This window comes from Triticum dicoccoides, chromosome 5A, assembly GCF_002162155.2.
Source record: "Triticum dicoccoides isolate Atlit2015 ecotype Zavitan chromosome 5A, WEW_v2.0, whole genome shotgun sequence".
NCBI classification, from domain to species: Eukaryota; Viridiplantae; Streptophyta; class Magnoliopsida; order Poales; family Poaceae; genus Triticum; species Triticum dicoccoides.
In genome coordinates this window covers 623,576,492-623,598,693 of record NC_041388.1, presented here as the reverse complement: position 1 = coordinate 623,598,693, position 22,202 = coordinate 623,576,492, and the positions used below count along the sequence as shown (strand labels likewise).

The 22,202-nt window shown below is 45.6% G+C and overlaps 1 protein-coding gene across 1 annotated transcript; it reads right to left on the bottom strand.

The window, feature by feature from the left end:
- Window positions 1-15,718: 15,718 nt before the first annotated feature.
- LOC119303502 (type I inositol polyphosphate 5-phosphatase 4-like) lies at window positions 15,719-21,063 on the bottom strand. The gene is made up of 13 exons (XM_037580635.1): window positions 20,123-21,063; window positions 19,931-20,021; window positions 19,150-19,224; window positions 18,816-18,903; window positions 18,547-18,651; window positions 17,940-18,440; window positions 17,628-17,763; window positions 17,316-17,509; window positions 17,121-17,229; window positions 16,874-17,022; window positions 16,529-16,778; window positions 16,247-16,415; window positions 15,719-16,169 (listed from the first exon to the last, which is right to left on the bottom strand). The coding sequence occupies exons 1-11, from the start codon at window positions 20,150-20,152 to the stop codon at window positions 16,559-16,561; spliced, it is 1,698 nt and encodes a 565-aa protein (XP_037436532.1). The 5' UTR covers window positions 20,153-21,063; the 3' UTR covers window positions 15,719-16,169; window positions 16,247-16,415; window positions 16,529-16,558.
- Window positions 21,064-22,202: the final 1,139 nt, after the last annotated feature.

Sequence of the window (22,202 nt, the reverse complement as noted above, 5' to 3'; positions counted from 1 at the left end):
TCGACGATGAGTGTCGAGGCCGCTCGCGCGTGACGGCATGGTCTTGTGGTTCTTCTCGACGAATTGCGTGAGACATTTAGTTGTGCACGCTTGTATATATTTTTTTAGCGATTTTGGCTAGTTTGATCACCTTATGAGTATTTCCTATTATCTATTTTTTGGTCATGTGGCTTTATTAATATAAAATGAGGTGGAAGCTTGTTTCAAGATTTATCTAATGATATGTCTTTGATATTCGTGAAAGCTTGTTCGAGATTTCTCTAATGATAAGTGTTTGATATTCTATTATGACCCCAACCATACGGCTGATCCTCAACCCCCGTTCCCAAAAATGTTAATGTGGTGTAAATTCTGTTAGTATAATTCAAGAAAATGTTAATAGCATTCAAAAATGTTTGCATGTTTCAAACAAATGTACGTGACATTAACTAAAAAGTGTTGCAATGTAAGAAAATGTTTGCGTAATTCGAAAGAAAATGTGGCATACCATTAGTAAGAATGTTTGAACATGTATTAGAATAGGTACTCCTGCATACCACCACCCCCGTCGCTAGGATCTAACAAAATGTGGCAGACGACCGGTGGCATACCATTAGTAAGATTGTTTCAAAGATACGTTGTGCATTTTTGTAACAATATTTATACTATGTAAAAGATGTCCGCATAGTTTAAAAAATGTTTGAACATGTATTAGAATTTTTTAACATATATTTTGTTTTTACAATGTTAATCAACATTTGAAAGTGTTAAACGTGTATAAAAATTATTTAGATGTATGCAAAAAATATAAAATAGAAAAATAAGAAGCCGATGAAAAGCAAATAAAGAAACAACAAAAACCTAGAAAACCAGAAAAAAATCAGGAAACCCAATGCAAATAGTGAAAGCCAAAAAAACAAGAGGAAAAAATATAAATACTCACGCAGATGCAGCTACACTACTATACCGGCCCACTAACCTAGCACAAGAGGTAGGTCCCGCGCATAAAGGACTCCTGGGAGCAACTAATTAACGAGTGCTCCTTCGGGAGCCTCACAACGATCATCGCCACATGTCGCGTTCTGGGCCTCCCTACAGATTTTGTTTTCTTTTATTTTTGCACACGCGTTTTTGGCTTTTAAAATGGTTTGTTCCTGGTTTTTTTGACTTTTTCGGTTTTCATCGGTCTTCCTTAACTTTTGGACAAAAAAATATAAAAAAACATTTTTGCGTGAAAAAATATGTTTTTTTTCTTCCACGAAAGGCACGGTTTTGCTTCCACGAGAGGCACGACCGTGCTTCTCAGAAACGGAAAATACATGTTTTTTTCTTTCTTCCATGAGAGCAACGGTTTTGTTTCCGCGAGAGGCACGGCCGTGCCTCTCGGAAACGAAAAAAACATATTTTTCTGGTTTCTTTTCTTACGCGAGAGGCACAGTTTTGCTTTCGCGAGAGGCACGGCCGTGCCTCTCGAAAACAGAAAAAAATACGTTTCCTTTTTTCTTCTTCCGCAAAACGCACGGTTTTGCTTCCGCGAGAAGCACTGTTGTGCTTTCGCGGGAGGCACGGCCGTGCCTCTTTCGGAAAGAAAAAAAACCGTGCTCCGGGTTTGGTTTTTTGGTCGGGTTTTTTCGTGAAAAAAAGTTCGTCAAAACCTATCAATATGGGATCTAGTTTTGAAGATCTCCACGCGAGAAATCCAATGGTGAAAATGGTTTGAGATTTGGACGCATGGTTTAAGATAAAACGTTTCGAACAAAAGAGTACGAAAAAAGGGAAACCCGCAGGTTGCAACAAGTGGCGCACATGCAGCATGTCACTTGTCACAACCTGATAAGGTGGGAGTGATCTTTGCAAAGAGTACTCCTCAATTAATGATTTCGAGGACTCCTACATGTTGCACCTGTGTGCTATTGGGGGAACCCATATGCCAGGCGGGGCATCCCCTGTTTCTTTTTTGGGAAAATTGAATTTATACCCTTAGTTGGGTCACCCTCGACTGATTTGCCCCTAATTTTGGAAAACACGCGGTCTTGCCCAGCTTTGACTGCTCCCCTTGCGTTTTTGCCCTTCCGGCACGTCTCCGTCCAGTTAGCACCGTTTGACCGCAAACGACGCGTTACTTTGGACATTTTTTCCCCTGTCGGTGCTATACCTGATACCCCTTCGTCCTAAATGTGCTAGCGCAAGCAAACAGAGGAGAGCGAGAACGCCGGCGAGGAAAAAGGAGTGGGAGGCAAGGCGTGGCACGGTAGAGCAAGGAGCGGCGACGCATGGCGAGCTCGGGCTCTTCCATCTTCTCGTCGGTGCTCGGAGAGGTAAGTAAAACTCCGGCAACGCTTCTTCCTCCCCCCAATGCGTTCTAGGGTTTGTGCTAATTGGGGAAATTTCTGATTTAGGTTGATGGGGTCGGGATTGTGGAGCATGTCTCCGAGTTCTATCTTCCAGATGAAAGTTATTGCGGATTGGAGCTTTTATCAAAGCATCGTTGCCCTGGTCATGGCCTTGTTCCTGCCCGGCGTGTTGCGTGGGGAGGAGCTAACACTGGCCGCCGTTTTTTAGGGTGTCCTCTAGATGTAAGATCTTGTGAATTATACCATGTTTAAGATGGTGTTTATGCAATCTCTAATGTTTTGTTAATTTGATGTTCAAGCAGTTACCACATGAGTGTCACTGGGTCATTTGGGTTGATCCTCCTCCTCCATTGTGTGCTGCCCTTACTTTTGAAGACCTGCACGCAGAGCTAGAACAAAGTTGGATCAGAAGCCACAAAATGCAGAAGCAAAACATGGAGCTGTCAAAGAAAAATCTTGCTTTGAAGAAGACAGTGAGAGAGAGAGAGAGATGAGATGTTGCTAGTTCTGGCATTGTTGTTTGTAGGAATGTGTGTTGCTGTGTTTTTTGTGTTCTAGTTTCTAGTAGTTGTTGCAAGTGTGTGTGAGAGAGATGTGTTGAATGTTGTTTATGATGCACTATTATATGCTAAATTTGAAGATCATTATGAACTACTAATGCTTGTGACACTGTACCAAATACATATTTATTCCATATGTAGTGCCAATTGTACCAAATAGAGCACATATTTTACCAAATAGAGCACATAGAGCACATATTCAATCAGGTGCCAATTGTACCAAATAGAGCACATATTCAACAAACTGCCATTGTACCAAATTCAACAAACTGACATTGTACCAAATATAGCAACTTCATAGTGCATTTAAGCACACTTAGTACTAGAACTTAAGTGCATAACAACAAGATAACATCACTGGCAAATATAACATAGCACTAGAACTTAAGTTTCTTGCTCCTGGTGTTCTTGGCTGGGTTTGGAGCTAGCATTGCCTTGCTTCTAGTGTTCTTTGATGGGTTTGGAGCTTCAATTGTTGCTGCTCTTTTTGGAGAGAAACCTTTGCTTTGAACACTGCTTTCTTGCTCCTGCTCCACAACTGTTTTCTACTTGACACACCTGGGAGAAGCTCCTCTTGCTGCTGCCCTTTTATAATTTTTCCTAGGGCTAAAACAAGTGGAAGCATATCACAATTTGAAAGATTTTATAAAGAAAGCAGTAAGATCAAAACATGTAAGAATTTGTAAGCCAAGATCTTATACCTGACTGCACAACTAGCTCCTGTAGATGCATCATGTCAGGGCTCCTTTGGTGGTGGCATCTGCTGCTGCAGAACATCAGGTGTTGTCTCATCCTCCTCCTCCTCCTCCTCCTCCTCCTCCTCTTGTATTTCTGCTTCTGCTGGTTCATTGGCTATAGGATGATCATCTGCATTGTCTGCTCCCCAATGTTCATCTTCCCCAAAGACTGGATCAACAGATTGTTTGCATCCCTTGGCTTTGTGTCCACATCTCCCACACCTTTTGCACTTGTGCTTCCTAGGACCAAGGCCTTTTCCTTCAGTGCTACTTCTAATCCTTTGCTTTCTTGGTCTGCCTGAAGCTCTGTGTTGAACAGGAGCACACAATTTGAATCCAGGATCTATAATGTCCCACTGTTGCTTGCCTTCTAGAGCTGGTAGGTTCTCAGCATAAGTAGCTCTGAACATGTCAACTGAGTAATATTTGTGGACATATTGATCTATTCCACTTGCTTCACCTCTTAGAGCAGTGATAAAGAAAAGTGCATGGATGCATGGTTTACCAGTGATCTGCCATTGTCTGCAACTGCAAGACCAACGCTCTAAGTCAACAGGGTACCTCCATTCTCTCTTCTCACTGTCAGTAGCAGTCACCTCTGCCTCTGTTGGGCTTCTCCTTACTATACTCATTTGCAAACCTTTTGTTTTCTCCATTAACACCTTCATTACTGCTGGTATGATGTAGTGCCCAATGAAATGGTCAGAGGCAATTCTGTTTCTTAAGTCAAATTTCTCCATGATATACTGACTTATCTTGTCTAGCAGATCAACTATCTGCATGCTCTTGTATTTTTTGATTCTAGAGTTGAATGACTCAGCTAGGTTGTTATTGACATAGTCAACTTTGCTCATCTCATTGAAATCAGCTCTTGCCCATATTTTTGTGTGGTGTTCCTCCAGATATTCCTTTACTTTAGGCTTGCTTTTCAACTGGTTCAAGTGATAGTTGTGTTTCTTGATGCTACAAGTTAGTGAGCATGGCCACAAATTATCATCATAAAACTTCCCCTTGAATTTCTTACTGAAATTTTGGGCCAAGTGCCTCATGCACTCTCCGTGCTCCACTCCAGGGTATACATCCTCAACAGCAGTTTCCAATCCCTTGCAAGCATCAGTATGCATCACTAAACCTTCTGGCTGACCTATTACTTTCTTTAGGTTGCTAAAAAACGAAGTCCAACTCTCAATTGAATCCCCTTCCAAAACACCATATGCAACAGGAAACAACCAGTTGTGTCCATCTAGGGCACATGCTGCCACAAGTTGCCCTTTGAACCTACCAGTCAGTGCAGTAGCATCTACAGCTAGGTATGGCCTACACCCCTCCAGAAAACCTTTTTGACATGCTTTGAAGCACACAAACACCCTTCTAAAGCACTCCTTGTAGAACTTCTTGTTATTAAGCTTGTACTCAACTGTGTGCTTCTCAATTTCCACAATATTGCCTGGTGATGCCCTCTCTACTTCAGCTTTGAAAGTATATAATAGCTAAAAGCTATCACTATACTTTCCATACAGTTTGTCAAGTGCAATCTCTTTGCCATGGTAGCATCTGTCATATGGCACCTCCACACCATATTTCTCTAACAACTTGCTCTGAATTTCTTTAGGACCAATTCCTGGATTTGCTCTGATCCATGCCATAGAAGCATCTACTATCCATCTTCTTTTTGCAGCTCTCAATCTCTGAGATCTATTCACACTAGGACATGTATGCTGATATGGGTTGACTTTAATCTGAAACAAACCAAAAAAACAATGAGATTAGTACAGAAAATGCAATACCTGAAAATAAACTAAAACAAAAATACAATACCTCAAACAATGTGCTCTTCCTCATTAAAGAGGAATGCAGTCTCCACTTGCATCTCTCATAAGCACATTTGACAATAAACCTTGTTGGATCACTTTTCAGAGTAAGGAACTCAGTTTCAGACTTGATTGAGAAGCTTGCAACTGCATTTCTGCAGTCAACTGCACTAGAGAATACCACACCTTCATCAATACATGGATTTTCCCTGTCATACATCTTTACAGGTCTGTCCTCTTCTGCATCTTCAAAAAATCCCATCTCAACATCCTCTTGCTTCTCATCATCATCTGCATCTGAAAATTCTACAGGAATGTACTCTTTATCTGATGCATCTCCTTTATCATTATTGTGCTGGACATATCCAGGATATAGAACCTCATCCTCCACACCGGGTGCATCAGGCAATGCCTCCTCCACAACAGGATCAAGTGGCTTCTTTTGGTTTTCTTGGCTTTCATTGACACTTGCAGTTGCATAAGCACTTGGTGTTCTAGGAGCACTTGGTGTTCTACTGCTAGCCCTAGTTCTGGATCCAGATGGCCTGGAACTAGATGTGTTCACACATCTCTGGCCTCTAGTTCTTTGTATAACTATGATTTCCAAATTGCATGACATAGTTGATGCATTACTTGCAAACATCAGACCTAACTCTGCATCACACTGCATAGGGACCCAACAAAGTTTGGAACTATCCCAATATCTGATCTCCACAGCATCAAACAATCCCCATGGATACTTGGCACAAATGGCAGCCCTAAAATTAGTATATGAACTAGTGCTGTCCACAACTAAAGGAAATGTGAATCCACAATCTTTTCCTTTTGTACCAGCAGAAACTAGAACAGTGGTCTCCATTCGAACTGAAAGAAAGAACGCTGTAGCTGGATCCATCCTATGGGGGAACAATATCCAATGATAAAACGCACAAACTTTAGACTAAACCCTAAATCCAAGTAAATCTCCTATGAAAAAACCGAGCAAATCAGGTCCAATACTAACCCTGGGGGAATTTGCCGTGCAGATCCGCCCCTGCTTGTCGCCATTGGTGCAGATCCGCCATTGCTTCTCGCCGTTGGTGCAGATCCGCCACAGGAGCTTCCCTTGTCGCCGTTGGTGCCTCCGCCGCCTTCTCCGCGCTGCAATGGAGGTGTGTTGTTCCTACCACCACAGCGGCCACCGACGACGCTTTCTCCACTCTCCCCCATCACCTTGCAATGGATCTGGCCGTCCGCCGCTCGTCGCCGCAATTTAGGGTTCGTCAGAGGGAAAAAGAGGGAGCAAGAGTGGGGAATGAGAGAGTGTGAGTGAGCACGGGGGCAAGCGGTGTCCAAAGTAACGCAAACGACGCTCACTGGACGGAGACGTGACGAAAGGGCAAAAACGCAAGGGGAGCGGTCAAAGCTGGGCAAGACCGCGTATTTTCCAAAATTAGGGGCAAATCAGTTGAGGGTGACCCAACTAAGGGCACAGAAACAATTATCCCATCTTTTTTCCCTTATCAAATCTTCAAATTTCTAATGGTATTTTTACTTTCCTCCATCGGTTAGAAAATTGTTCCAGACTTCAAAAAAATGAATTTACACTAATACGACTTTCAAAAAATATCATTCAATTTGCAAATATTTACCAATTTTGAAAAAGTTTAAATTTCTTAAATCTTATTTTTATTTCAAAATTTTGAATTTAAAACGATTCACGTATTTTAAAATGTGATAAATTTCAAAAAATAAGAATTTGAAAAATATATCACAATTAAAAATAAAGTTCTAAATATAAAAAAATTCAATACTTTGAACAATGTTCCTGGATTTCAAAAAGTATTCCTAAATTCTACAAAATAATCACAAGATTGAGGAATGTTCCCTAATTTAAAGAAAATGAAATATGTTCTTGAATAAAGAAAAAATAAAAGTACTTAGGAATTTAAAAAATAATCACAAATTTATAATTGGAAAAACTGATAAATTATGAGAAAAAGAAAAACCAAAATAAGACTAGTGGGGATATAATAGGAAATTGATGGGCCCACATACATAGGGAGTAACCTCAAGGAACTTGGGCTGGCCCAGTCTGGCAAGCTCTCTTGAACTAGGTTTTTTTATTCCTTCGGTTTTCCTTTTTTTGATTTTTTATATTTGATTTAAATCATTTATGAAGCTAAAATATATTAAAATAAAAATAATAATTTTATAATAATATGTACCGCATGTTTAGAAAAGTTCTTTGTAAACCAAAAGACATATTTACCTTATTATAAAATAATTCACCATATATTAAAAAAATATTTGCCCTACATTAAAATGTTCGCTTAAAATACTGATTGTTTATTAAGAAAAATGTTCACGTATAATTAAATAATACTTAGGATGTATTTCTAAATTATCACCATATCTTAAAAACATTATGGTATGAAAACTGTAAAACGGAAGAAAACATCCCATAGAAAAAATGGAATAAGAAACTTGATAGAAAATTGAAACAACAGACAGCACAAGAGAATAAAAAAGGTAAAACTACAGGAGCAACCATTGAATTAGAACTGCGCATAAACTCCCCCACTGGGCCAGCCCAACACGACTCAAATGCTAGCATCGTGCCTTGCCTAGTTTTCAGAGTCAACTAGATTTCGGGAGAAATTAATTATGGGGTATTTATTTGGGTTTTTTAAGTTTTTTTTTTTGGTTTTTGGTTTTTAACCCTTATTTTTCCTGGGTTTTTGCGGATTTTTTTAAGCATTGCTTTTCCACGGAATCACGATATGTGCTTCTTGAGAAACACGGTTGTGCTTCCCTAAAAAGGGAGAAGCACAATCCGTGCTTTCGGAAAAAGGGGAAAGCACAGTTGCGCTTCTAAATAGGTGAAAAAGTACAACTGTGTTTTCGGCTTCCTATATTTTTCATGGTTTTTCGGTTTTTGTTTCTTATTTCCCTTTTTTATGAAAAAAAAAGTTGGTCAAAAATTTTCATCTTGGTATTGTTTTTGCAGATCTCAACATGAGAAATCCATAGATTAAAATAGTTCGTGATTTGGTCATACGGTTAAAAAGATAAAATGTTTCGAAAAATATAAAAAAAAGAAGGAAAACCTCATTGGTTACAACAAGTGACACATATGCAGTGCATCACTTGTTAGCACCAGAGAAGATGGGAGTGAACTTTGTAAGGGGTATCCCTTGATAAGTAATTTCGATATATTTTTCACCACGTGGGGAATAAGACTCACGGAAAAACCTATCAGACACGTGTTGCGTCGAACTGTAGGCGCTTCGCACACGCGAGCAACCAAGCGACACGATGGGCCGGTCCATTTGAGCAATTTTTTCTTTTCTTTTTCTCGTTTTTTGTTTCTATTTTTCTTGTCTTTTTCTTTTCAAGTTTATTTTCATTTAATTTTAATTTCATGTTTTCGAAAAATGTTCCATAATTTCGAAAAATATTCGTTCCTACAAAATATGTCAAAATTTCACAAAAAAAACTTTTAGAAAATCAAAATTAATATTTTTCAGGATTTTCAAAAAAAAGGCACGGTTTTGCTTCCGCGAGCTGTGCCTCTCGAAAAAAATCGCGAGTCACATATTTGCTTCCGCGAGAAGGTGTGAGGAAATATTGCGTACATGCAGTGCGTCACTTGTCGCAATCTGAGAAGATGAGAATGACCTTCACAAGAGGTACCCCATAAATTAGTGATTTCAGGCAGATAGGAGCTCCGGGGACTCACGCCCAGAAAGGGTTCCTGTTGGGCCTGCATGAGTCCAGTATCAGAGTTTGGGCCTTTCCAACTGACGCGAGGCCATTTCTATTTTCTCCAAGTTTTTTTTTGAAAAGGGGGGACTTCCCGGCCTCTGCGTCAGAACGATGCATACGGCCACATCAAAGTTTTCTCCAAGTGTCCCTTGGTTTTCTCCAAGTGCAACAGAGTTACGCGCAAACATTGTGACGAATTAATAAAGCTTTGTGAAATTGTGTAAAAAACAGAGTTAGGCGCGAGACTGTCTAGCACACACCAAGTCATTAAATAAAAACCAAGTCATTCGATTCGATTCCATGGTCACCGTACAAAAAAATGGCATTCGATGGTTCTCCTACCACGAAGAGGAAAAAGGAGGTGAAGTTCCTGCCACTGTACACGACGACACGCTGCATGCACGCGCTGCCCGCACGTACGTACGTACGTGCACGCATAACTCGCGACTGCCTGGTTTGGCCAGTTATTATGAGCCGCGCGCCCGCGTGCGTGCATGGCCGGACGGGCACGTACGTGCATCGATCTGCCCCGCTCTGTCTGCATGCCGGGCGTCGACTGCAGCGCACGCGCGCAGGGCGCAACGCGGTGTGCAGTAGGAGCAGCAAGCAACGGCCGGTGGTGTAAAGACGAGCCATTGCTGCTACAGCAGCAGCTTACCAGTACACGCATGGGCATGGCACACTCCCCGCACTCCAACGTAGTACGTACCGAGCTTGAGCTTGCGAGAGCCCGGGCGCGCACGTCCGACTCGCTGGAGAAAAGACACAGACGACGAGCACCACCGGCCTCGATCTCCGCCTCTGCCCGGCCTGCCGCGCGCCACATGACGTACGTCAGCCCAGCTCCGCTCAGCTAGCTCACACACACGTCCTCGCAACCCGTGCATGCAGAGGCCAGCTGACATGGGACGTGGCGTGGCTGAGATACGTGAATGCAGTGCAGGTGCACTGGAGTAGACGCAGTTACTACTAGCTAGGAGGGTTCGAAGCCATGCGGTGCACGCACTGCACGGTGAACTCGACCTCCGGAAACGATCGCGGCATGGCATGTACCCGACGTGTTAATGCAAAAGGGCTGACCTGCACCGCTGCACCGCACGTTCATCCATCCATCAATCTGCGTCTGACCACCACCTTTTCATTTTGTTTTCAATTCCGGCCGGCCGACCGAGAGGAAGCCCTTCTCCATCAACAAGGCCACCTGCAGCTGCAGGGAAGGGCCGTCTCGATATATGTGCAGGCTGTGGTCGTCGCCATGCTGCCTGCACTGCATTTCTTCCTTGGTTTCTTCCTGGTTCTCTTCGTCTCGGCCATGCCAAAAAGAAACAAACAACAGGGCCGGTTTTGGATCAATTGCGAGGCCGATTAGATACTAAAGGAGATGGGCCTCCAGTACCCGGATGAACACAAACGATCCGATCCGCCTGCCCCTGGAGGCCTCTTCTCTTGTGTACCCTGTTTGCGTGTTCTTCCTCTCGAAACGAAGGCAGAAAGAGAAGAAAAGCCCACGTCGGCCACACCCACACGTACTGCTCGAGACAAATGAACAAGCGGAAGGTTCTGCTATACTGACCCACCTGCACCCAACGAACCCACGATCGACACGCTGCACGCGCGCCGACGCCTGGCGCTGCATGCGCATGCAGCAGGTGCAGCACACACACACACACACACACACACACACACACACACACACACTTAATCCATGACACGACAGGCAGACAGACTGACTGATGGCTGCGCGCGTGTGTGCATGCATGGCCAGACGCACGGATGCATCACCTGCTCTGCATTGCCGTGGCATGCACGCGCCGGACGGACGCATGCCTTTCCGATGACCCGGTGTGCAGTAGCAGAGCAACGGCCAGCGCTGCTGTAGAGACAAGCGAAGCCGTCCTCCTGCTGAAGCATGCAGCACGACGTCGCCGCGCAGAGCACACCACACCCGCACAGCCCCCGGACTCCAAGGTACCGGAACTGAAAGCCCACACACGCAGCAGAACGAACGTTGTGCATGGAGTATTTGTTGTGTAAAACCCGACGAGCTGGAGGAAGCAACAAAGGAGAACAAACAGAGACGACGATGACCGTACCACCGGCCGGCCTCTGCATGCCCGGGCGCGACGTCGCGCGCGCCCAGTGCGTGCGTGCGTGCGTGCATGGGGGCGTACGTCAGCCCAGCTCAGCTTGCTCACTGCAGACTGCACATCGCAATCCGTGCATGCAATGGGACGTGGCATGGCCGACGTAGAGTGGTACGTAGACGCGTGGTACGTACGTAGGGGTAGTAACTGAACTGTAGGAGTACGTATGTGCTGAAGGTAATAACTGATCCTGCAAAAAGAAAAGAGAAGGTAATAACTGCTACTCCTCCGTAGCAGGGAGCCGTGCGTGTGAGCAACGCGCGTCCTGGCACGGCACGGCGAGAAACAAAACAATGGCGGCACGGCACGCACGGCCGATCGTTCGGACGTACTGTAGCTGATGATGGCTATGTCCGTGCCGCTCCTCGCCGGGCAGCTGCTTCTCGACCGAAACGATCGATCAGGTGGAAGCTGGTAGGCCAAAGATGAATAGGATGCTTATAGGCAATTGTTTGGGTGTGAGTTGGGAGAGTTACCCTTCTCTTACCTGGGGATTCCAATCCACCATCGTAGGATGACCAACAGAGAGTGGAAGTGCATCGAGGACCGATTTGAGAAGAAAATGAGTTGTTGGAAGGGTAAGCTCATGTCATACGGAGGCCGATTAATCCTGATTAATTCGGTGCTCACGAGTATGCCAATGTTTCTCCTATCGTTCTTTGAGGTCCCAGTTGATGTTAAGAAGAGACTGGACTTCTATCGATCGCGTTTCTTTTGGCAGGGTGATGAGCTTAAAAGAAAATATCGGCTTGCTAAATGGGATATCATCTGTAGACCGAAAGACCAAGGGGGTCTAGGTATTGAGAATCTAGAAGTTAAGAATAAAAGACTTCTTAGCAAATGGCTGTGGAAACTCTCATTGGAGAATAATGCTATGTGGGCTCAAATCCTTCGCGGCAAGTACCTTCAGACAAAAACTTTGTCCCAGGTTACTGTCAGGCCGACCGATTCGCCTTTCTGGAAAGGCTTGATGAAAGTCAAACAGTCATTGTTTAATAGGACGAAGTTTGTTATTGGAAACGGCACGAGTACACGTTTCTGGGAGGATACTTGGCTTGGCGAGACACCCTTGGCCATCCAATATCCGTTTTTATACCGTATTGTTCAACGACGTGAGGTGTTCGTTGCATCGGTCTTTCAATCTACCCCCTTAATATTCAGTTCCGACGAACGCTAGCGGGCAATCGTTGGAAAGAATGGCTCCATCTAGTTAGGAGACTGATGGAAGTCCAGCTTTCACAACAACCCGATGAATTACGCTGGAAATTGACTAAGTCTGGAGTATTTACGGTTAAATCAATGTATATTGATGTATTAATTCGAACTCCATTCCTACGTCCAAGCATGTTTGGGATGTCAAAGTTCCTTTGAAAATAAAAGTGTTTATGTGGTTTGTCCATAAACAAGTTATTTTAACTAAGGACAACCTGATAAAGCGTAATTGGACAGGACCTACTAGGTGTAGTTTCTGCGATCGGGATGAGACTATCAAACACCTCTTTTTTGATTGCCCGTTGGCCAAGGTACTTTGGCAGACGGTCCACATTGCTTTTAGTATCAATCCACCGAATTCTGTTTATGCGTTATTTGGGACATGGCTTAATGGGATTGAGCCTGACTTAGCGAGACATATTCGGGTTGGAGTTTGTGCTTTGCTGTGGACTATCTGGACATGCAGAAATGATTTGGTTTTTAACAGAATATCATGTATACATTTTTTGCAGGTCATATTCCGAACTACGGCACTGATCCGTTCGTGGTCGCTACTCACCCAGACGGAGGCAAGGGAGCATTTGGTTACTGGGTCTTTCCGCTGGGAGATGGTAGCTCGGGATATCTTCAACCGGTTTGGATGGCGGTCATGTAATAGGATAGGCATTTAGTTTCCCTATCTAGTTTTAGCCAGCCGGTTGTGGTGTCTTTTCTTCGCTAGTTGATGTCTCTAGCCCCTATTGGCTCTGTGTGAGCTGTATGTGCTTTTTTATTATTTTTGAAGACCTTTTGAACCATATTGGCACTACTTTATTTGGTTAATAAGATGGTTGTATGCATCTTTCTGATGCAGAGGCCGGGGAATCACCCCTTTTCCAAAAAAAGGTGGAAGCTGGTATGGACTCTCGTTCGTAGCAGCAAGCATTTCTTTCATTCTTTCTTTTTTTTTCTTGCACGGAAGCGGCAAGCAGCTACTAGAGGCGTCGACCGTGACGTCCACGGTGACAGCAGTAGTAATAAAATCTCTGTACATATGTTAGGTGTGGTAGCTGTACCTGTACGTATATACCACTCCAGGCCTGAGGTCGGTGCACTGCATGCAGTACCACGTCATTTAATTTCAATAGCACTAGGATCCGATCCGAGCTCAGTACGTACCTGGCACAGTTGAACACCAATGTCGTCGCATGGACGACCTAATCCGCCCGTAATTGCACACGTACCTTGATCCAGAACTCTGGATTACTGAAGTCGTTAAGCCGTGGTGCACACTAAGCAAGGCATACGAGGAGAGGCGATGCAAAGGGCTGACCTTCACTGCACATCCATCCATCAATCTGCAACAGTCAGATCATCCGTCCATTCAACCATCCGTCGCCTTTTCTTTTTGTTTTCGTTCCGGCCTGAGGAGAGGAAGCCCACGCAAGCATCCATCGCTTGCAGCTTGTTGCAGGACGCAACAGCCGGCCCGGCGGTGCACAAACTACGTAGCAGCAGCGAGAGAGACATGTGCTTGGATCCACAAGGCAAGGCAACGCAGAGAGGTACACCGCCCACGGACACCTGCACTGCGGGCTGCAGGGCGCCATGCCGCGGCCGGCCTGCGCTCGGAGCGCTTCCTCTTCGGTCCGTCCCTCCTTGATTTCTTCCCGGTTTCCTTCGTCCCGGCCATGCCGCTAGCTCCAGGGACCAGTGGCCATGCCGCTGGTGTGAGATGAGATCGATGGTCAGTCAGATGACGATGACGATGACGACGAGAAAGAAAGAGGCAGCGGCAGGAGGAGTGCAGGCAAGGGCAACGCCATATTGCCATGAGCCCCGAGACGTCACCGAGCACAGTCTTCTCTGTCGATCCAAATCCAAATGCAAAACCTGGGCTTCCGCCCCATGTATCCTACCACTACTGGTCTGTTTGACCCTGGTACATGCGGCTGATGACACGCATGGCATTGGCATGCATGCATGGTTGTCCATGGTACTTCCAACTGGATAATGCATGCTCCGACTTAGGCTGGTTCGTAATGACGAGTATCATATACTAGTATCATATATATTATACTAGTGTATGATACTACATCTGTAGTGGAGTAGTATCATAAGTTAGTATCATAGCTAACTTTATTTATTGCCATGCAAGACACATAATAGTACATCATTTAATATGATACGGTATCATGATACTCAATCATCTTTTTCTTCATTTAATTCTATGTTACCTCATCAAATTTGGCTAGTTGACATGTATGATTACTACCATTACAACCAGCCTTATGAATGGACAGTGTATATTCTGGCAACATGTTGATACAGAAGTGGTAGAATAATACCACTGACGAGAAACAGTCGACGCTCGATCGCCGTAACAGTCAAAAGAAGAATCAGGGATCGCTTAAAGCATCCGGCATGCCTTTGTTTTTTACCGGCTTTATCTTTTACTTACTGCCGCACACAGCCCCAGCCGCCCTTTATCTTTCAACCTTCCCGCTAGATCTCCCATCTCTGAAATGTACTACCGCAAGTCCCTCAGATCTACTGCTACTAGTGTACGTATTGTGGGTTTTCACAAAAGTAGTAAAGCAGTCAAGGGTCAAAGAACCAGCCATTAACTCCGAATTAACCGTGACGGTTAAGTGCGCCGTACGCCGGCAGGTGTGAGATCGCATCACGTGACTCCCCTCCGCCTCCGGCGAGGGACCAATTAAAGCGGGTCGAGTCAAACCTTGTTCTTTCATTCATCAAGTAGCCAAAGAACGTTGACTGCAGAGCAAGCAACAGGGAAAAAGAACTCAGGAGATGCTCCACTTGGTTCAGCTAATACTATCCCGATGCTCCACTTGATTTACCCTGACTAAGCACAGTAACTTCACATGATTCGGTTTTTTTTTTCGCCATAGTTATGTGAAAGTTGGCTGAATTTATAATTTGGGTTAGTCGATTTTGCGGAAGGAGGAATGGTTGGAGCAGGAAGAAAGCCGGAGGAAGAAGAAAGAAGGGCCGCCGTTGGATCTTAATCTAATGGCCTAGAAAATCGATTTTCGGGCGACTTAGGTATAACCATGATGAGGCACTGCACCATGTATTCCAATGAGGTAACAGGCCTCTACCCAAGGAAAAAACACAATGCATGCACCGGGCTTCACTTTCCCATTTCATGGCATAGCAACAAGCAATGAGTGAAGCAAATGGAGGCATCATGTAGCTTCTGAACCACATCACCGGAAAGGCAAGCATATGATGACAGCTTTGCAAGCCTCTCAAGTCACATCAACACATATCATTCCCCCCTCACACCACAAAAATCATCATCCGGAAAAACTAACAGCTAATTTCGTTGGTCCAATCCAAGTATCATTCCCTCCGCCGAACTGCAATGATTCTACACCTCATGCCGACCCTACATACACTGGCCGCCAGCTTGATTAATTTACAGGGTTTCCAAAGGAGAAAAGGGGAGAAGAAGAAAAAAGGCGATGATTGGAGCTTGCTGATGCCTCTCCTCCAAACAAAGGGGCGACACTGACAGCCGGTTGAGTTGTATAGTCAGTGATGTGAGCTGGCCGATTCTTCCGATGAACAAAGCCGTTTGCCGCGGGCAAATTGTTAGTTGCAAAAATGCCCAACTATCCTGCAATAGAGAGAAAAATGTTAGGCCAATGTGAGATTTTCAGAATTCACTCACGGGTAAAGAAATCGGGTTTTTACCTCTATGTTAGCTTTTGCAGCTAAATGTTCTCCACGCATCTGTCCTAGGCTTTACATCTGGGCGGTTACTAAAATGTTACAAACATCAGATGGAAAAATATTGGACATTCACATCTGATCATCCAACAGATCTTGGAGCCAAGTTATTCATCGGTGAGGACCGGTCAGCCTGCATTGCATAAACAGAAAAGATTGTTAAACAAAAGAAATGCATATAAAAGAGGCAGTTCTTAATTGAGAAGCAACTGGTCAGCTTGCACATACAAAAAGTGCGATACTTACTTATAGCATGGAAGCATGGAATCGCCTGAATTAGTAGAACTTTAAGTTTCCATGGCTGTGAGAATATGGCAACAGCTCTTCCACCTCAACTCTAGAGCTGAAATAGCCCAGGTTTCTTCTCCTCTGGTGGAGAATTTCAACCTCCGCCATGAAAATACTGTACACTGGTCTGTGATCGGAGAAGCGTGATTCTCCTCGGACATATGATAACTGAATGAGGCCGGTACCATGCCACAAAATACGATCACACCTTTGGTAAGAAAAAGAAAAGCTTAGTCAGTAAGTTCCTTTCAACTAGTACTAAGTAAATGTTATTCTGGTTGACTAAAGTACTAAAGAAGTTACCAAGCTGGCGTTCGCCTCTTTTCCTTGGGACGCACACCATAACCAGAATACCGGTCTGAGTTGAAAGAGTATTTATATGTTGGAGGAAAATAAATTCTTCCTTCTTTCCATCCCGGGAAAACACGTCCACATCTCCGCTGTATACGAAGCTGTTCGAAGAGAAGTAATTCAAGCATGGCACTGAAATGAACCTTGCCAAGCATGGCCCGAAAACAACATTTCCGTGTAAAGGAATAGAGTAAATTACCTGATCTCTCTCCAACAGTTGCCTCCAGTTATGTGTTTCAACCAGAACTTTTGCTGACGAGTATGGAAGAGAAATCCGGTAATTCAGATCACCAAGCCATAAGATACGGCTGCAATTAGAATGAAAGATAAGTTAACAAAAAGTTTTCTCTGGCTTCCACATTACTATGTCGAATAAGCGAAAACAAATACATACTCATGCTCAAGAATTGCTTCTGGTGACTTCACATCACCACATCCGCGGACACGAGGAAACCTTGTCTTTCTTAAGATCTCCATGACATCAGAATTTCTGCGCAATTCATCCCCCTCCTTTTCCCCAGAGGTCAAATGACAACAGACAAAACAGAAGGTTGTATAATGCAGAGACATGCTTATTGATATAGAACCCTGCAGCAAGTGAAAAGGAGTTTGAGAATTTTTATATAGTATAATAAGCTAATAACAATGAAACATACAAGATTATCGAAATCAAGTAAGTGTAACTAGTACAATGTACATCATTTACCTTATTTCCAAGATAACCCATTAGTCCTCTACCTACGCAGGAAACTTTCAGGTTTCTTATATCGTTTCTTATTTCACTGCGTACCCAAACTGTGTGAAATATGCCAACCATTTGTTTGCTGGCAACCAAACAATACCTGGTGCAAACACAATATTTGTGTTAGTGCATGAACTTAACAAAAGCATCATCATGAAGTTACGAGTACAACTGCTGAGCACAAATATTTGTAGATAATTTTAAATATGTTCACAGAGGGTGACTTAGAGGAACAAGCATATGTAAATTTTAATGAAACATGACAAAATATAATACCTAGAAGTATTTGGCTGCTCATCATCTTCTTCCATAGGTGTTGAAGTACCATAGCCATATGGGAATGGTGAGAAATATGTTCCATTACTTGTATCCTCATCAATATATTCATCGCCTGGTGATCCGATACACTGGAAATTTCCATCAAAATCACTTGGTCTGCCTCCAATGTTAACTGGGTCACACACACTAAACCTACGGTCCAATCGTGGTTGTGAGAACATATCATTTCCTGAAACCCTTAAACTCCGACTAAGGTTCTGGAATGATCGACGGTGGAAAAATGATGAGCTATCCTGTCTTCTCAATGATCCCTCAAAATCAGCATCTAGTTCCACAACCGGATCAGGGACAGGGGATGGCGTGCGATAGCCACCATGACTGCTAGGCCCAGGGTTCTTGTTTAGCGTCCTCCTAATAAGTGATACCCACTTCTTTGCTGGAACATTGTCTTCGGTACCAAGAACATTTCCAGCATTCAAAGGAACAATTTCTTGAAATCTGCAAAGGATTGAAATGGATAGTTAAAGGACAAGCTCAAGAGCACAGTACTTATAATGTACAAAATTTACATTATGAAGGCCTCAGAGGCTTTGACAATACATACCCGAGCACATAGATATCAGCAGGGGGTGAAGAATGGAGCCAGTCATCTAAATCTAACCCTCTTGACGGGCATTTGCCACCAACATTCCACGTCGAGGCAAAGATTCTGCACAGATAAAGGAAGCAGCATAATGATACACCAGAATGCGCCAGCGAAGTAGAATTGCGAAAACTAGCTATGGTAACTATGATCTGAATAATATGAACAGTATTGCACCAAATCCCTATTACTACAAGGCAAAGTAGCACAGAGAGTGAAAAATGTGGTACCTGTAATCTTGAGCTTCTGTCAGGCGTGACACATCAAACTCATTTCTTGATCTACGAACGCGGTCAACATTCCGCTTCAGTGACCGGTCTGTAGTAGGCACATAAGGAACAACAGAAACAGAGAAATCAACAGTCAGATAAGTAGGGTTGCTCCAAAAAAAAACAATCAGATAGGTTGATTGTCTATATTTACATCAATTTGGCAAAAGAGGCATAGCAGGTAAAAAGAGAGCTCTGACCAAGCAGCAACAAAGAAAGAAAAGAGGTAGCTGCGATTTTGATGTCCGAAGAGAGAGAGGGGGAGGGGAGCGTGGTCTAAATGCTTTAACTGTACCAGTTCTGCTTTTCTTGGCAGCGCCTGCGTCCCTCTGCGAGCAGCTGGTCCTCCGTTCATCACCACCATCCCGTCCTGCGTCACTAACACAAATTTAGACCTAGACCAAGCAGAGGCAGTGAAAATGCAAAGGAAAATAAATCTGTTTCAGACAGATTCTTCATCAGTAGCTCTTCATCCCTGGGATCAAAAGTAGAAACCTGACCGCGGTAAAGAAAATGCTGTTGTTGACATGAGAAGCATGCGAAAAGATCCAGGCAGCTCCGGACAAACAAAACATCTGCCTGCTTGGGGAAAGGCGTTGTGATTGGGACGTTCTAAGTACTTGTACACCATTGATTTGAGACCGGGGAGGAAGTGAGGCGTGGAGGAGGCCGCGTCCTATGTGAAGAAACGAGACCCTGTTCGATGGGGACCTGACCGGTGCTAATGCGTCCCTGAATCAATGCTTGGAACATGGACCGGAAACGTCCGATGGAAGTGAGGAAAGATTACGGGCGCGGAGCGATGATGGGGAGGCCATGACTGAAACCGCATTCAACAAAGGGGAACCTTCGTTCCTAAACCGCACAGCAAGCAAGGATGCGCGACCAGCAGCTCGACGGAAGCAACGAAATGCAGGAAAAAGCAGCGGGTGTCTAGAGCTGTACCGCACGGTTGATTAATCTTTGCTAGAAGTACCACAACTTGAAATCCAAAAGGCTATCATCGTGAGAGAAAAGCAGAATCCTTCCTCGTCTGATGTTTGACCCAAATCCTTGAGAGAGAAGGCATTGGTTACCTTGGGTGGTGGCGTCGTAGTCCGCGTGGAAATCCTGCGCCTTGCCCTTGATGTTGAACCACTTCCTGACGAGGGATTTGGACCAGGAGACCTGCGCATTCAGAGACGACGAATCAGACGCCGAAATCGACCAATGGCGGCTCGAATGGAACCAGAGATTGAGGAAGAGAAGTAGGGCGGCTCTCGCAGTACCTTGCTCTTCTTGTTAATCTCCTCCCTCATTGTCTCATAGCAAGCCGGAGGGCCCTGAACCTGAAGCAGCAGGGTCGAATTTATCCGCGCTTGACTGACGCCGCCTCCGAGCCGACTCTCTCCCCTCCTCTCGTCTGTATGGCCTGGTATGGAAGGTGGTGTGGCCGCGGAAGGAAAGCTCCTCAAATCTGGAACCGAGTTGCCTCTCCGTTCCACGGAATCCCGGACTCGGAACAGGGGAAGCCCCCAAATCTCGGACCGAATCGGGCAGCAAGAGGGGAACGCCGCCGCCAATCTCGGCTGCCGGGGATCACGCACGAATCCGGTTCGGCCTCGACCAAGAACCTTGCCCCCCAACGGACGAACTGAACCGAGGGAGCAATGCCGCTGCTCACCACGGCGAGGGAGAAGCTTGCTCGGGTATCCCCGAGCCGAATCACCGGAGGCTTGTGGCCGGGGGGTTAGTGAAGTGAAGGCTACTGGTACTGCTGCCGCTACTGCTGGGAGTTGATGCTAGAGTGGTGTTGTGCGGCTGGCTTGTATGTATGCGGCGCGGGGGGGCGTACTGGTCGGTGTGCAATGCAACAAACAGCCAGCGGAAAAGCCGAGGAAAAGAAAGAGAATGGCGTGTCCGGTTGCGGCGAGGGCGAGGGCTTCCGTTCCTGATCCGCTATGCCTCGTCTGCTCTCGCTCGCTGGAGCCCCCTCCCTCCCTTTTATCCTCCGCTCCTCTCTCTGCTTTGTTTAGTGCTGGTTCTAATGGCGACTGGCCCTCGGCCTGCTCGCGCGAACCCAGGGCGCTAAGCTTAATCTATGCCGCAAATCCGAGCCGTCCCCGTCGCCGAGAGCTTGAGGCTCGGGGGGATAAAAAGGTGCGACCTAGCTAGGCATGCACGGCCAGCACGGGCAGAGGAGAGGAGGAGGAGGAGGGAGAAAGGGAGAAAGGGAAGGAAATAACTGGGCGGGGCGGGGCGACGTAGCCGTGCGCGGGCATTGGTGACATGCCATACACCGCGGGTGGGCCTTTCCCAAAACGAGATTTCCTGAGCGCCGGAGGGAGCGGGCCCCGCGGGGCGCTGTCGCGTGTCGATGGGCGAGGGGGGCCCGGTGGGCGGGCGCCTGCCCCACCGTCAGCCGCGGTTCCTGGTCGCGCCAGTTTCCATCTGGCTGTCTCCTCTCCCGATGGCGCCCCGGCGGCCGCTGACAGGCGGGTCCCGGGTGGCGCACGGGCCTGGCCCGCCCGTCCCCGGCGTTTTTACTCCTCGCCGAGGAAGCCGCCCTTCTCGCACGCTTTCCCCTTCCTCCCTTGGATGCGCCTCGCCGCGCACGTGCGTGTGTTGGTGTAAACTCTCGGTTTACATCGACCGATCGTTCCTCGCAAAAAAAAAAAAAACAACATCGACCGATCGATCAACACTGGCATAGGTCCATCGGCTCCTCCCAACACGATGGACGCACCGTCTGAACGGGCGCGGCTGGGTGGATATTCAGAGGGGTTTTTTTTCTATGAAATTTCCTCGCGACCCTGAAACGTGAAAGGTACTGCTGTCGTCGATTTCCTTCTTCTTCTAGTAGTAGTAACGGCAGCAAGAGACGTACAGTGGCCTCCAAATTAGGCTGACCAGACGCTGGACGCATGCGCACAAAAGGTTGCCCTGAACAATAATATCTCCGCCGGAACTGCTCACACAGCGGGCTTGAGATGGATCGACAGGGTTACTACACACGAATAAAGGTACCACTCCCACAGAATCAGCACGCGCTTCGTAGCAAGCTTGGAGTTGGACGTTGGGCATGGCGTCCATGGATCGCTCCTTTGCATGCATGCGACCCGCCCGGGCTTTATGGGTCTACGTGTCCAATATACGATCGATAGCATGCATGTGTCAGCACTCCCGGAGTATCAGGACTGCGGAGTATCAAGCTTAATTAGTCCTTTCACGTTCGCCCACACACACACAAAAAAAGCTTTTTGTATTTGGTCACACACACAAAAATGTTTACGTGACTATGAGTTTTCCTCCTTCCGAAAAGCAGCTTCTAGGGTTTTCCTTTCTCCCGTTCGCCGCGCCTGCGAGGAC

Bases quoted from the DNA above. Each gene is read 5' to 3' on its own strand.
- LOC119303502 (XM_037580635.1), bottom strand. From the start codon at position 20,152: ATGAGGGAGGAGATTAACAAGAAGAGCAAG. The intron at 18,441-18,546 runs GTATGTATTGTC...AATCCTTTGCAG, and splicing joins GCTGATATCTATGTGCTCGG to ATTTCAAGAAATTGTTCCTT. The intron at 17,510-17,627 runs GTAAATGATGTA...CACTTGCTGCAG, and splicing joins TGGGTTATCTTGGAAATAAG to GGTTCTATATCAATAAGCAT.